Source organism: Podarcis vaucheri, assembly GCF_965113315.1.
Source record: "Podarcis vaucheri genome assembly, chromosome: 10".
In the NCBI taxonomy this organism is placed as follows: Eukaryota; Metazoa; Chordata; class Lepidosauria; order Squamata; family Lacertidae; genus Podarcis; species Podarcis vaucheri.
The window spans coordinates 43,041,907-43,057,933 of NC_138748.1; the positions used below are offsets into that span (position 1 = coordinate 43,041,907).

The 16,027-nt window shown below is 41.2% G+C and overlaps 1 protein-coding gene across 2 annotated transcripts; it reads right to left on the reverse strand.

Annotated features, from left to right (window-relative positions):
• Positions 1-6,039: 6,039 nt before the first annotated feature.
• On the reverse strand, positions 6,040-12,266 carry SMIM45 (small integral membrane protein 45; the record flags this gene model as incomplete). Of its 2 annotated transcripts, none has more annotated exons than XM_082240893.1 (3): positions 11,922-12,266; positions 6,903-6,970; positions 6,040-6,251 (listed from the first exon to the last, which is right to left on the reverse strand). In XM_082240893.1, the coding sequence occupies exon 3, from the start codon at positions 6,244-6,246 to the stop codon at positions 6,040-6,042; it is 207 nt and encodes a 68-aa protein (XP_082097019.1). In that variant the 5' UTR covers positions 6,247-6,251; positions 6,903-6,970; positions 11,922-12,266. The 2 variants fall into 2 exon arrangements, with proteins under 2 accessions (XP_082097019.1, XP_082097020.1); XM_082240894.1 differs by lacking the exon at positions 11,922-12,266 and adding an exon at positions 11,171-11,276.
• Between the last annotated feature and the right edge of the window lie 3,761 nt (positions 12,267-16,027).

Here is a 16,027-nt window from a genome sequence, read left to right on the forward strand (position 1 = left end):
GCTATGTGCTCCAGAAGGTGCGGCTTGTGGTAAGCAACTGATGACACAATTGTGCTAGTAGCAAACTGGTTTGAGCCAGTTTGTATCACTTGTTCTGTGTATGAAACAAAACAAAACAAAAACCTAAGCCTCACTGCAGTTGTGTAGACTGCTTGTTAAAAACATTAACATACACGCATCAATGTCAACAAAGCACCATGCTCTTGATTGACTCCACATAGTTTATTAGAATTTCAAACTTTTTTCATAATACAGCACTATATAACAATTAACATGAAATTGCATTTCATCAGGAGCATCTATGATCAAACAGTGCAAAACTCAAGCTGAGAACATACTTTGCACAACATCAGACAGGGGTGAGGTTATTTTTTGTTTTCCCTTAGCTCTGAGGCAAATGAGTTAAATTCACAGGATGGAACTATCTGTCAATGGAAGAATATTTGGGGGTTCAGGAGAAATAGGTATTTTTAGTTGAAAACAAGGTCACAGCTTATTCACCCCCTGCCCGTATTAAGTATCTTCCCTTAATTATCTGGTAATTTGCTTGCAGTTCTCTGTATCAGGGTCAGTGTAGTAGGACCTCTTATTAACTTCAGTATAGACTTCAAAGGCATTACTGCAGTTTTAAACTTCCTAAACCTGCTGGAGAGTCTGCTTTGTGCTTTACAATTCACACAATAAATTTACCCACATATGCTGACAACAAAACCTAACAGCCCCAGTGCAGAGAATTAATGTGTATAGCAGAAGACATGTAGCTTCATTGATCTTCACAGAGCATTCTTGTCTGGAGAGTTACATGCCTCTTTTAGCTTCTATTAGTTCTCAGGGGGGACAGTTGCTGGGCATAAGGAATCCCAGATTCAGACTGAGCACTCCTCATACATTCCCCAAAACAAGTATTTATTGTGAGGAGCTCCTGAGAAGTCTCTCTCAGTATCCATCTAGTCGTGGCGGGTGACATGGCAACTGGGTGCTCCCCATAGCTGTCCAAGTTCCATGGGCAACTTGCAGGTTTACCTACTTCGACAGAGAGGAAACCGTCTTCTGAGCACTAATTGGGGGTTCTGGATTAGGAGCGATGTCCAAAATGGCCATGATAATCCAAGGCACAACAATTTATGACTCAAGTTTCCAAACTCCATGTTGTTTTTCAAACACAATTCTCATGCGTGTTTTGATTTCTGAACTATTAAGCTGTTCTATTTCCAAATGTTACAAGTTAATACAATAGTAAGAACCAGAACAAATCTGAAATATAAAAATAAACAAATGTCCAGTTTTGACATTTGAAATTGCTCCAAATGTCAGAGAAATTCTATGCATGTTTGCTCAGAAAATTAGTTCCTGCTGTTTTTAATGAGACTTCTTAATGAGTTTGTTTAGGATTAGTCTTTGACTTTCACAACTTTGAACTTCAAAACTAGGTAAACTGGATGTTCCAGAGCACTGAGTAACTTTTCAACTTTCTTTAGTTCAGCTTTCTCACCTCAAAGAGTTACAAATAGAAATAACAGTTTAACATTTCTAAATTCTGAGCAGATTGAAATTTGATATTTAATTCTAATTAATCAGATTCAAACCCTGCTGAAATGTTGGTTCCAATAATGGAAAATACATACTGTCTCACAAAAGCCCAATCATGTAAAGCACATGATCCAAGAAAAGATCACATGGGCATAAAAATCCACCACTGAAACAGAACATTCACACATGAGATTATCATAACAATTACATTCTGAAGATTTCACAGGCAAACTGGTAGGTTTAGGAACAGCACAAAAAGTGACAAACTCTAAACAAATCCCCAAAACACCACAGTTCTCTTATGAGATTGCTCCACAATCAAAACAGACATTACAAACAAAAATATTTTTACTTCTTGTTCATTTGCAGGTTGTTAGCCCTATGGAGTAAGATACAGAACTGGATAGATAAGACCATTGAAGACTTGGCACACAAAACAGTACAAAGCAAGAGAAGAGGCCAGGGCTTCACACAGAATGTAGACAGGCCATTGGTTCTTCTAATTCTGATTTCCCCCTTTTTAAAATAATTATTGGTTGTCACTGAAGAACACAATTTATGTGGTGACTATTTAATCAAAGTCAAGCACAAATACAGGCTGATGCCCCTTCCGTCTAAGTTAGGTGGGATAATTCTAACCATTTATCCTAACTCCCAGATTTTGGCACAAAACTCAGTGACTTGTTTTTGTTTATATAGCTGGTTTTCCGGAAATGTTTTATGCTCATGAAACAGAAAACATACTGTGGGTTTCATGCTGGTAGGAAATGCAGTTCTTCAATTGTCCTCAAGGATAGGAATAGAAAAGTGTGAGAAACTTCCACTGAGCTCTCACTCAATTGCACTCAATGTGAATCAGTTTGGCTGGATACACCATAAGATGATTGATCAGTCTCCGTGGCTGGAGTTAATTTTTATCTTTTCTGTTCAAAATTAAAATTACTGGACACATGAACCTGGGTTGCTGGTCTCACTCCCAACCACTTCTGGAGGGCGAGGATATAAATTATATACCCAGGTTCATGTGCCCAGTAATTTTAATTTTGAACAGAAAAGAGAAAAAATTGTTTCCTTTCAGCACTTCTCAATATCAAGGGTATTACTCAACGACTATTTGCACTCGCATTCTGCAGTTACATTGAAATCAATATACCTACAAAAAGCTTGTGTGGTCACTGAGTCACTTCCTAACGGAGATTATCTTACACTGAGAGATACCTGACATAATATGAAAAGCATATTTGCAGCAGGCAGCGTCATGTGGCTGATTCACTGAAGATGCATCTCGTTTTCTCCTTATCATGTGAGGCAACCCTGAGGAAAGAAACTTGGGAAGGACAAAGATTATGTGGCTAAGTTCAAAAAAGTGTGTCATGATAAGTCCCACAGAACCCTCCACCCACTATGTATTAGCCGTCAATGGATAATGTAGCCTGTCCACAAGGTCTTTAAAACTCCTGGCCCCAGATAGGATACTTATTGCTACCCCCATTGCTCAGCCTGGGGTCCATTCATTTGCATTGGTAGCCTAGTCTTCACAAATGACATCAAGGCTCAGAAAACAGGTCTCCAAGTGAAACTCAGAGACTATGGCTATAGTAGATATATGCAGTAACAAATGGGTCATGGATACAGGAAAGTGCCCATTTAGAGCAGAACAACTTGGGAATGTTATGGTGCTGCCTTTTTCCTAGTCTCATGCTCTCAAACAAAAATATAATTGCTCCAATTATATGGTGGAGTCTCCTACTTTGGAGGTCTTTAAGCAGAGGCTTGACAACCATGTCAGGAGTGCTCTGATGGTGTTTCCTGCTTGGCAGGGGGTTGGACGCGATGGCCCTTGTGGTCTCTTCCAACTCTATGATTCTATGATTCTATGATTCAATCCAGCAAAAGCAATCTGTGCACACAGAAGTAGGTTTGTGTGTGCAGGTTGCTTTCTGCATTCGTCCACGGAGGACTCCAAGGAGGGGTTGACTGTGCAGGGTTAAAAATAATCTGTAGCCCTTGCACAGACACATGTTACATGTTGGATCAGGATAATGCGCATCACCACTTGCTAAATGGATGGTTAGCTCTGTCTGTGCCATCTGATCTTTGCACACTGGAGCATGCTGCTCACAGCTGACCAAGACATTTGGGTGCCTTACAAACTCAACACATACAGACACAATATAAACAAGCAATTTGCCACCCTGGTAGGGCATCCAAAAGTTGCTTTCTCAGGCAACCAACTCACTCTGCCTAATGGAAAGACTGGCCCAGATGCAGCTTATTGCTCTGTGCAGGGGTCCCTGGAGAGGGGCAGCCAGTTTAATACATTAGAATGCTTAAAATGGCATATACCTAGCCAAGATCCATGCTGTAAACACACATGACCCCACACCAGAAAGCTGCTCTGCTGTTTTGGGCACCTGGGAAATGGTGTCTCATCTTCACAGAATCATAGAGTTGGAAGGGACCCCAAGGGTCCTCTAGTCCAACCCCTTGCAGTGCAGGAATCTCACCCTGTTCTGTATATTTGAAGCAAGACAAGTTCTGTGGACATTTTTGATGCAGGCAATGAGACCTAGTGTGGTTTTTACACCTGCTTCGAGACTAACTCCACACAGCCTTACCAAAACACTTACCCCCACCTTGTGCTAGAAACTACCCTCACTCACACTAGAAGCGTCCTCAGGCAGCCACTCACAATAAAACACATACCACCTTATGCAATGTGCTATGCTCAAATTCAGCAGCTGCTGACAAAGCATGCCACACATTTTCAAGTGAGAGCGATCTCCGGCTGGCTGTGTGGTTTCATTGTGAGCAGACTGGGACGGAAATCCAATGAAGGAGTGAGCATCTTTCCAGCAAGATTCCAAGTTCCTGTGCAGTTGTCAGGGTCTATGGCACTGAATGAGATCATGGAAGCAACGGAATGTATCCAAGTGTATGAGAAGGCAGCACTTGACAGGCGAGGAAAGTATGGAATGTAGAGAAGAACTATGTTCTACAAAACTATGGTGTGGGAGTGAATGCATTCCAATGAGGCATCCAATGTATAGACATGTCTCTGTAATTGGGGGGTGATGTAGACATTAACAGTATGTGCTACCTTAACATGGAATGTACACACATGAGTACGGTAGAGAAGCAAAGGCACATGTCCCTAACATGAAATGTATACTGGTGAAACTGATGTCCACAAGACTAGTACTTCACAGTGGAACAGATGTGTTAACACAGCACGACATACTCTGCCAACAAGGGAATGAAACATACTCTACAGTCAGAACTGATGCCCTGAAACGAAGGTGAGAGATAATAAGGATACAGTAAAACCAGCTATGAGAATAACCATCATGTCATAGGTCCTATATTCTGCCAATATTATCAGTATGCAATCTGCACACTATTAAATTAGCAGAGGTTCCTGCCCATTTACATATGCATTAATGTTTTCATACAGTACTTTGGTAACATATCCCTAAAGGAAGTGTGGATCAAAGTGCAAACACTGTGTGGATAGAGAGCATATCTGCTGCATAACCCCACACAACGGAGCTCCAGAAGCAACGTATAGAAATTAGAACTGCAGTGTGACTGCCTCTAGCTCCATAGCTTTTGGTGTGGATGCAGAAAGGTAGGTTGTGTGATGGTGTTTCACAGTTTTCAGTCTGGCTGACAATCTAGAAAGTACACTGCTAAACAGGGGACTCCTGATCAGACCACTTTAAAAGATTGCAGCAGCAGAGGATTGTGAAATACAAGCTTTTCGCATGACAGCATTCTGGATCCTCTAAGTATACAGAAGTGCAGATGATCCAATATCTAGAAACAAATTCCCCAATCATGGAGAAATAAAAGCAATTCTTTAACGGTAATTAATCTGCACAGACTTTTAAAAGTGAAATCTGAGTGAGTGAGTTCAGAGCCAGATAGGTGCTTGTGTGCAGTGAAACAATTTGAAATCAAAATATATACAACTTGGCTAGTAATGAGTCCTACTGCATATCTGAGCTCAGTGTTGGGAATGAGAATAGAATTCAGTCTGAGCAATCAATTTGGGGTTTTTGCCTCACCCAAGAGACTCTAAATAAAGTAATGAAATGGTGTCTGTTGTGAGGTTTGTGAGATGGGCACTTGTCCAGGAGGCACTCGACCAAAATACACAGGTCATGCAGAAATATTGCTTTCTTATACTTAAGAGGTCTAAAGCTCACGTACAGGTGTGACCACTCCTAGCAAGGTAACAAGAGCTTTTTATATATGGAGGATAAAAAATATCAAGTGATGGGATGATGAACAAATTCAAAAACCAGAAGGTCTAAGTTGATATGAGTCTACAGGCCTTGTCTAAATAGCAAAAAGGAACACTTCATTATCAGAGACTCAAGCAAGGAGTGGTTTGACCACATCACTTGCAGAAGTGCTAAGCAAACCAGAGTGTGCACAGTAATTTGTAACTTCAGGTGGGGATGGCTTTCTTCTAGATACTTCCAACACATCTATGCAAGAAGAATACTAGACTTCAGGCACCCCAAATGCAAGGTTGTCTCGTATCATCAGTGTTTTCCGAAGGTCTCGTTCCATGATTGGCCTTTGTGTCCGCCACTTGTGCGCTTCCTGAAGTCCTGGCTCAAAGTAGTATATGCAAGCTCCAAAGCCCACCAAGATAAGAATGGAGATCATCAGATACATTGGCACAAACCAATCCAAGAAATGAGGCATGATTGCTAGAAAAAGAAAGGTAAACATATGCAGTTGGTATTGGTTGATGAGTATCAAAATCACTGTCAAACATATATATATTTATATAGACACTAGCGCAGCAGCCATGGGTGCCAGCGTATTTCCTATGACAACCACAGAAGGTCTCAGTAAATATTTCCTCAAAAATCCACAATGCATGAGAAGGTTTGCCCTCCTTGTTCAGTTCCTGTTTGCACTGGTTCAGCCCTTCTTACATTGAACATGAACCCTTAGACATGCCCACATTGGAGAGGTGCACTCTGTGAGCAAGTGCAGCAGTAGCTGATGTAAGGTGCCTTTCTTCCATGGATGGGAGGGTGGTAAGGAACATGCCCACACAATTTTATGACCCTGTCTTTTCTCTCTCTCTTTTGGATGTGGCAGCCATTTTGTATTATGCTATGGCCCCACACAGCTCTTATGTGACTGGTACCCATTGTACTTACTTTCTCAAATTCCTAATGTGCTCTCTAGCCCTGCTATCCCACTAGGCTGATTGCAACTTTTGATACCCCACTTTTTTCTTTCTCCTTTAATCCATGCCTCTTTTAATATATTGTCTCTTTTAATGCAGTATAATTATACTATGATTCCAAAGAATAATGCAAGTCTACTAAATCCACACAATAGCTTACCTTGAGCAACTGATTTTTTCCTCTCTCAGATTGCTTGTTAAGAAGTGCTTTGTAAAGGTGCTATACCCCTGAGAGAGAAAATTGAGGAATAACAAATCATAATAAAGCAAGCCAATATGCACATATTTCCTTTTTCTTTTGGCAGTATTTGGATTTTTTAAATTAAAATATTTTATCCAAAGCAGCTAACATCCAGATAGAAACAATGATAACCTAATAATAAAAACACTAACAGTATAGTATAAAACAACAAATAGGTGACGATGACAACAGTACTCCAGTCCAAATGTCTGTTTACAAAGTAACATATTTGGCGCTTGTCAAGCTATGAAGTACAGTGGTACCTCGGGTTAAGTACTTAATTCATTCCGGAGGTCCGTTCTTAACATGAAACTGTTCTTAACCTGAAGCACCACTTTAGCTAATGGGGCCTCCTGCTGCCGCTGCGCCGCTGGAGCCAGATTTCTGTTCTTATTCTGAAGCAAAGTTCTTAACCTGAAGCACTATTTCTGGGTTAGCGGAGTGTGTAACCTGAAGCGTATGTAACCTGAAGGGTATGTAACCCAAGGTACCACTGTAGTCAAGTTGGTATCTTTAGGAATTTAGTGTCATGATCTAGAACCTAGCCTTCTGCTCCATTGTGTTCTGTTTCCTCTGTAAACCTGCCAGACTGGGCTTTACCTCAAGGTTGAAGTACCCGCCTCCCTGAGTTGTCAGCTGATCCCACAGGCCAACTCCTGCTTTCTCCTTGCTCCTTAGCTCTCATCTATGTGTTGCCATGAGTAGCAGTGCATAGTCCTGGTGCCTTTGCCACTCAACCTACAACCTAACCCTGAAAGTTTCCTCTGGAAACTCTGGCCCCTCTGATCCTGATCTGCCTCATCCAGAACTCAGTCTAGTTTGATCAATGCAGCAGCTACCAATAACCTGAAGCTGATCCCTACTGAGAGCTAAAACTAGCCCCTACAACAAAGCCTTGCCACATGTTCCCACACATCATTTTGCACACAGCAGGGAGGCTAGATAACAAGGCTTATTTTGTTGATTGGATGGCAAAGGCACCTTCAAATGGTACTAACTGGTCCCAGACTGTTGACTTCACTCCCCCTTTTATTCCAGCCATACCTCAACTGATAACACATTTTCCTCAACTCTATATTCCACTACTTTTCCACTTCCTAGACCAGCTAGCCATTCAATATAGATGAGCTCCATTTCCTGCTTTTTTCAGCTTCTTTCCTTTTTTCACTCAGGCTGCATCCAGTTGGCAGCTTCTGCCACCACTGACAAGTTAGCACTAAACTGCTGAACCTGAAGTACAGAAGATGTACCAAGTAGGGTGGGATAGTTGCACTACAGTCATTATTTTCAACCGTGCAGCCATTGCTGACCCTGTTAGATCCCAGCCTGTCATGTGGACTTGCAGTGATCTGCATGAGAAGACACACAGTCCTGTATGGCACTCAAAAATCCTCTGTCTGCAGGTGGCCTTCATTCATTATTCAATCATTCTTTGCTTCTAATATTGACTATAGCAATGACATATTTTGTGAATCCACTGATTCCTTCCCATTCTATCTCACATAATTTGGTTCTTTATTATCTTAACCACTCCGTCTTCATCCCTAGCTGAAACAAAATGTTTAAAATATATATAACTGCATTTCCTCACAATCATTCCTTGTCCTCTCCTCCGACTCTGTGCTGTCCTTGCATCTTTCTGTTCCTCCCTTTTTTGTTTTTCTAATGCAAACTGTATGAATCCTCTACCCCTGCTTTTTGGTTACTCCGTGAACCAATATGCTGCTGCTAGATAAAACAATAACTAACCACAATGCTTCAAATTTGATGGATGAAGGAAGGAGCATTTCAGTACTTTCCACCACTGCTCTCTCTTACCTATTCAACCCCGTTCAGCCACTCCCTAGCCACTACGGCAGCATCAGAGAAAGCCAAGGATGAGACCAGACCTATATTTCCAAATCTGGTCCTGACCTCTAAAACAGAAGATGCTCCAAGGATCATTCTCTGCCCTCCCAAGCAGAAGTTGCAGCAGAGGGGTGGGGAGGGACTGCTCTACAGTGTCTCCCCTTCTCAAATATGTGTCTGATATGTGGAGAAGCATCAAAAGCATTCTGCTTTACTGTCCTTCTCCTTGTGGGATCCTTGGTGTGGAAGGCTAAGCTACTCTGCATCAGGGATGATGTACTGCAACACTGCTCCCATTAAGGTAGGAAGTAAAAGCTTGAGCTCGGGGTCATGACTGGAGAGGCAATTAGAACCCCATACCAGAAAGGAGGAAATGCTGCACCTTCTCAACTACATTTCAGATACTTGTAGTCCATGTATTTAGTCCCACAGAACTCAATGGGAGCATTTCAGAGCTACACATACATTCCAACTGTCCCTTTTTGCCAGAGATAGTCCCTATTTTTCTGGTATCCGCAATCCACTGTCCCTATTTTGACTCTATTTTGGAACTTCAGGATTTGGTTAATATAAGCTGCTAGAGTTATTAGGAGTCGCTCTTCAAAGTACAGCTCTCTCCCTGGGGTCTCAAGGGTGTATCGGTCAATGCATGTGAAGACATTTCAATGATTTTTAGGGGCAAATCTTTCTGGATAACTTCACAGGATAACTTTCAGCTCATCATCACATGAATATGCAGCATGCAAAAAGAGTATCCAGCAATTTGGGGTGCAGCATGGGCAATGATCCTTGGTATAAGAACTAGGAAGTTACAAGCAGAGGTGTAGCAAGGTCAGGTGGTACCCGGTGTGAATTTTTTTTTGTCAAACCGCCCACCCCCCCATTGACGGCTTGGGGTAGGCTTGGGAGTGGCAGGTGAGAAAAGTGCCGAATGTCACCCCCCGGGGCGGTGACACCCGGGGCGGTCCGCACCCCCCTTCCTACGCCTCTGGTTACAAGCATATTCTCATTTGGGAGGGCACTTCTATCTCTCATTTAGAATTCAGAAATAATGCCCCAATTTCATTTAGAGCTGATCATGGCAGCAGATTTTTTTATTTAAACCAGGCACAAAAGTGCCCTGTTTCACACACTCTGGCAACATATTGCCATAATTGTACAGAGGCCAAATCCATTAGGCAAAACACTGGCAGATATTTAAAAAAATATATAAAGTTATATAAAACTGTGTACTCCATAAAGCAGATGGCAGCAAGCAACTTCTGGGTTACTTTTGCTGATGCATCTTAAATGAACAGAGGTGAGAAAGGAAGAGATGCCACATGACTAGAACTTGTTTTCCCTACCCCTTATTACTACAGCAAAATTGAGTAATATAGTCCAAGGAAGGAGTCTTCAAAAAGGGCACACAGAAATGAAATGACAGAGGTCACAAATGTATAAATGACAAATGGCAGGCTCCCTATTACTGAGAAGTGACAAAGTCACTTGCAGTCACAGATGCAGCTGCTAATGTTAGTTGTTCTAGCATGCTTAAACAACATAGATCTGGGAAACTTCAGCTTAATGACAATGGTGCCACATTTGTAGTCTTTGGACAATCTAATCCCAGTGGTTTCACAAATGTTAAACAGTTCTGGTGGAACACGGATCAGTTCCAATGGTGTGGAACAGATATCCCCTAAATTTACTCTACGGCTAGGCACAAAAAGGAAAGAACAGAACCAACACACAGCTTTCCCATAGCTGCCGAAACTATCTAGTAGGATCCAAAAATCTACCACATCAAACAACTCTTAACAGGTCAAAAAGAAAAATGTAGGATCTCTTTTCCCTACCAGTTTCCAGACAAAAATACGTCAGCCTCAACTAGAAATTAACCCAACCCATGCCAACTCAACCAAACTAGCAAGGATAGGCCTTGGTTTCATATGGTGAGTCTCACAATCCTTAAAAGACATCCTTAAAGTGCATCTACTGAGAGAGATTCAAGCAAAGGGAAGAAACAGGTGCCATTGACACCTCATACCAGAGTGGAATATAATAGCCAGTCATATGGTGAGTAATTTTAATAAATAAATATCCAGTGAATCCTCAGATGCTCGTAAATATTGCATTAACTTTAATAGGCAAAGGTCCTATCCACCTTTTTTATCCTTCTCCTTTACTGCCACAAGCCTAATCACTTTTGCTCAGAAGTCTCAGAGACATAATTGGGACTTATTCCTTAGTGCGCTTAGACTGCAGCCACATAGATTAAAAATCAGCAATACCCAGTAGAACTGGGACTATATTGACCCCAAATAGGGTTATTCAAATTTCTTTAAAAATCCACAAACCTTATTTATCTTCTCCATTCAGTCTCTTGCATCTCCCCATTTTTTTCATATGTGATATCTGGAGTCTGCATATGTCTGTTTTGAGATTCTGTTTATTTTATGTAGTTTATGAAATTAAATGTTGTTAAAATGGTATGAGGAACTGAAAGTAAAACTTCACCTGCCTAAAATCACTGCACTTCTGCAAAAGAATAAGGACAGCACAGCCTAAGATTGTTGTTGTAGACTTTATATAAAATCATCTTTAGGTCAGCCTTGTAGAACACTATTCACACTCATACTTATGCATGGTGGGGTTTTTATATTATTCTTATTTACACCACTTATAGAGCTTTATGATTAAGTGGTCTATACTTTTTTCTAGATAAAATAAATACATTTAAGTCCCATGGTACACATTTATATCCTCCTCTCATCCAGTCTCTATCACAGAACATGTCATGCCTCTCCATCACTGAAGGTTTTGAAGAAAAGTCTAGCTTCTTCTCTTCTTTAGGAAAGGATTTTCTTCTATGGGCTTGGTCAGAACAAATGACCCATGTGCTCCCTTCCATACCTCAATTTCCATGGCTCTGTTTTTCTTCACAGTGCCCAAATAAACGAAGATGTCCATACCTCAATTTCCATGGCTCTGTTTTTCTTCACAGTGCCCAAATAAACGAAGATGTATTACATATAGACATAATTCAAAGGAGATCCTGCAACACAAGAAGTCATGCATGTACAATACCGGGCACGGTGCATCACCTACCTCGATCCACATACATGCTTCATTCAGACTACTGCTCTGTGATCTGTTGTTACCCAGAACAGAACAGTAGCATTCTGCTCATCTGATGCTGCTCTCTGCTGTATGGGTCAGAGGAAGGGACAAAGTGCTTCTCCAATGGAATGCAGTCCAAGCACGTCAAAGTGTCAGAGCAGTCAATAGCATGGACAGAAATGAAGTGCTGCTTGCCCTGCATGTACGCATGCTCATGTATGCAATTGTAAATGACACACAGTCAAGCTCACTGCCTCATCATCTGAAGCTGCCGAGGACTGCTTCCCCGCTCCCCCCCCCATTGCTCGCATAAATGGATCGGCTTTGGATTCTTTCCATCTTGCTCCCATTTTGGTGGCCCCCTCCCTTTCACCCTCACAAAAGAGGCAAGACCTTCCCCAACCAATCAAAACACCACAGCCGGACTATCAGCTGTTGTCATAGCAACAAGCCTAGAAAGATCTCCAGTGCACGTGGTACAGAGAATAAGCAAGCAGAATTGGGAGAGAGAAAGATGCTCTAAGCTGAGGAAGTCAGTTTTAAATTGGATAAATGTTTGCAAATACAGTATAGTGGTGTGTGAGCATCAACAGAGACACATATTATGCCCACCCCAGCAACACTTAAAGTTGCCACTTTTGACTCCATGCTTTTCCAAACACCTGTAAACAGGTTTCTGCATGTGCATCACTTACTTGAACAGGAACCACACCCCATAAACTAATGCACATTAGATCTGCATCTGGTGCTACATTGCTTTCAATGGGATGGATTCTGATATTCATTCTATTGACCATCCTTGTGTATATTTTGACACAACTAGTTATGTATAAGTATATATTTTTAACCGAAGCTAGTGCAAACAAATCAGGGCAATAATCCTGGCAGAAAATTATGGGCATGATCCACATTACAGAGTGAGAAGTGAGTATGGAGGACAGGAAATCAGCAGTGAAGATGTGGTTGGGCATGGAGAATGCTGGCAAGAAAAGGGATTGGAGAATGCAGGGAATTTCTATCTTTTCCTCCCTTACTAAAGTCAAGAGTGTTGTAATGTAGCAGTGTTGTATGAGCATGAGCTCTGGGTTGGGAAACTGGGGGAAATCTTATTGGATGCCCCATGTGAAATGGGGATGATAGGTTTTTTTTCCAGTTTGGTGAGCCCTTATCAGCCTTTGGGCCTTAACAAGAGATCCCACCTTGTAAGCTGCTAATACCAGTGATGCTTTTTTCTGGACGTTACCAAACATACTGCTAGTCCAATTGTCACCACAGGGGTTTCTGCAGAACATCTTGCCCTGAAGAGAGAAGTAGTTATAGCTTCTTCTAAAGAAGTGGGTATCCTCTCCATTTTGTTGCAACATTTTTAAAATCAAAGCTATTGTTGTAATGATCTTTTGTAAAGTGCCTTGTGATGTCTGCCTGAAATTCCTTAAATGATTATCAAATTGTGGAAGAAGATCAATATGTAGCACTGGGAAATGCATTCAGACTAGTTAGAAACTGTGACCTAGATTGCACAATAGCATCAATTCAGGCAATAGCTCTAACTGCTATATATAAATAGAGAAGTGACAAATGGGAGATAAAAGAAGACATCCCCCAATTTCTTTTATCTCCAAAATGTAGCATTGCACTTTTTAAAAAATTTAAATTCCCAGCAGCAGTTTCTGGTGATTTAATGTTTTATTTATTTTTTGTTCTCATACCTTTACAATGAGCCTATTTCAGAATAATTCTCAATGAACCCTAACTGAATCTGATGAAGAACAAAAATATTTCTAGAGTTCTTCCACTTCACTTGCAATTTGTCTAGCATTGGCAATGTGCTGAACTGTCAACCTTTGTTAGGATTTTAAAAAATGATGTCAGATTGCATTAACACACACAGCCTTTGCATGGTCTGTGCTTTATGGTATTTCAAAAAAGAAAAGCACACAGGATGTGGTCAAAACCAGTTACTGCCCACGATGCTGTTCATATTTTGTATTAGACCATTACATCATCTTCCCTCCACAGTAAAATAGACTATTATTAACAACAAAAAAGTCCTCAAGCACAAGAACAAGTTGGAAACATGTTATCCAAGTATAAAATGTTGCTAAATTGAGTTGTACTATGAAAGGAAACAGCAAACAAATTAGATTGGTTTGTCCTTGTAGCCACAAAAGGTTGATTGATCTTGAAGTCAGTATTTTTCCTGTTTAGTTGCTCATTTATCTATCAGCATCTGCTTACAAAGTTCTGCTGCACCATAAATATTAGTAATAAAAAAACTCCTTAGACATAGGAAATATGGAGAAAGGTTTGATCTTTCCATTTTTCATTTTCAAAACTGATTACAAAAAGCAAGCCATTGTGAACACAGCAATACTATATAACAGATTCTAAATTTTAAATATAAACGAACAGAACTATTGGAGAGATGGCATGAGTTACATACACACAAGTCTTAAACAACTATTAATTTTTGCTTCTTTGTAGGTCATTTAGCATAATTCTGTCAGGGTTTGAACATGAGAACCTAAATCAGAGACCTAGATATCTTTTCTATGGTAGGTGGGCTTATTGGCCACTGTTAAGTGTTCATGTCCAACCACAGTGCGGCCACATATTTCAGCAGGCAACATCTGAGCAACACAAGTGGCTTAATAACGGAAGTTTCCAACTTTTTTGGTGTGGCAACCCACAAGTCCAAATGTATGGAGAAGGAAACAGCTAAGGAGGTTTGTCTAATTAAAAGCGGTATATAAATTGTTCAACATACAGTAAATATATGTAGAAACCTCTTGCTCTCAGGTCCTGCTTGCACACTTCCCATTCAGGCATCTGCTTGGCCACTATATGAACAAGATGCTGGACTAAATGAGCCACTGGCCTGATTCAGCAAGGCTCTTCCATGGTTCATATATTGGGATGAATGACCTAGATAGCTCTATCTGAAGAATGTGGGTGTTGTGGGGGTTCCAATATGAATTAGTGGCATAAGCCACCACTTATGGGATAAAGGTCTTGTCTGCTCAGCACCCATGATCTTCCATATTATTATTTATATAAACTCTTCCTTTCTCTGTCCAACCAGTAACTGGTTGGGATTCTGGGCATCTCCGCACTTTCCTGCCTTGCAGTTCCTCCTATGCACCCCTCACTGTGGCCCTGGGATCCCCCTATATCCAAATGCACAAAGTGTGTGTGTTGTGGGAACTCCCCAGATCCCAGAAGTTGTCAACCAAGACATGCTTGAAAGAGACAAAAGCCACTCTCCTCCACAGAAAGAGCCGTACTAGTCACTCAAAACACCCTGTATGAGCCTGTTGTGGCAAACCATCATTTTGTCTGCAGCCAAACACCAGTTCCCAGCTGTATTTCAATGCTGTCCTGACGCATGTTAGTGAATGTTGGAAATGCTCAAGTCCTACACTTTAGTGTTTGCTTACATGAGTCAGTACAGCATCACAATACGCCAACAACACAGTTTTAAGAGTGATCATCATACCAGTTAAGGAGTGAAAGCAGTAATTACTTTGGGTTTACTTATAAAGCCTGCTACCCTTTTGCACAGGCTTTGCAACCTGCAGGTTGGAAAATACTGGCTTAATACAATGTCTGAGCAAAGAAATTTGGAACATGTGCTTTATCTCTATTTTTAGCCAGTTACCAGGCAGCAGAAGAGGGAGAGGAAAGAAATTGCCCAATTAAATCAGTTTTCCTAGATGGGTGCAAACAAACCCCTGAACTTCTCCCCTGAGAAGACAAAAAAAATTAAATACCGGTAGATATATCATTAAAACAAACAATAGCGTTCATTCCCTAGGCATCTATAAGGTTTACATGAAAGGTTATAATAAACCTAACACTGCTGCAGAACCACTCCACACAAAATAAAAACAGTGTCGTTCCAGAGGCTACGTTTCTACAAATTTGCCTCCAGCTTATTATTTTATTTAGAATGAGCGCTGCTAGGAAGCCTCTTTCACTAACACCCCAAGGCAAGCCTCTCTCTTTATAGCCTCACACCCCGCCCCCTCCCTCACGAGCCTCTCACGAGCAATGACGTCACACAGCACGCGCAGGTGCCAACGGCCACCCCCGCA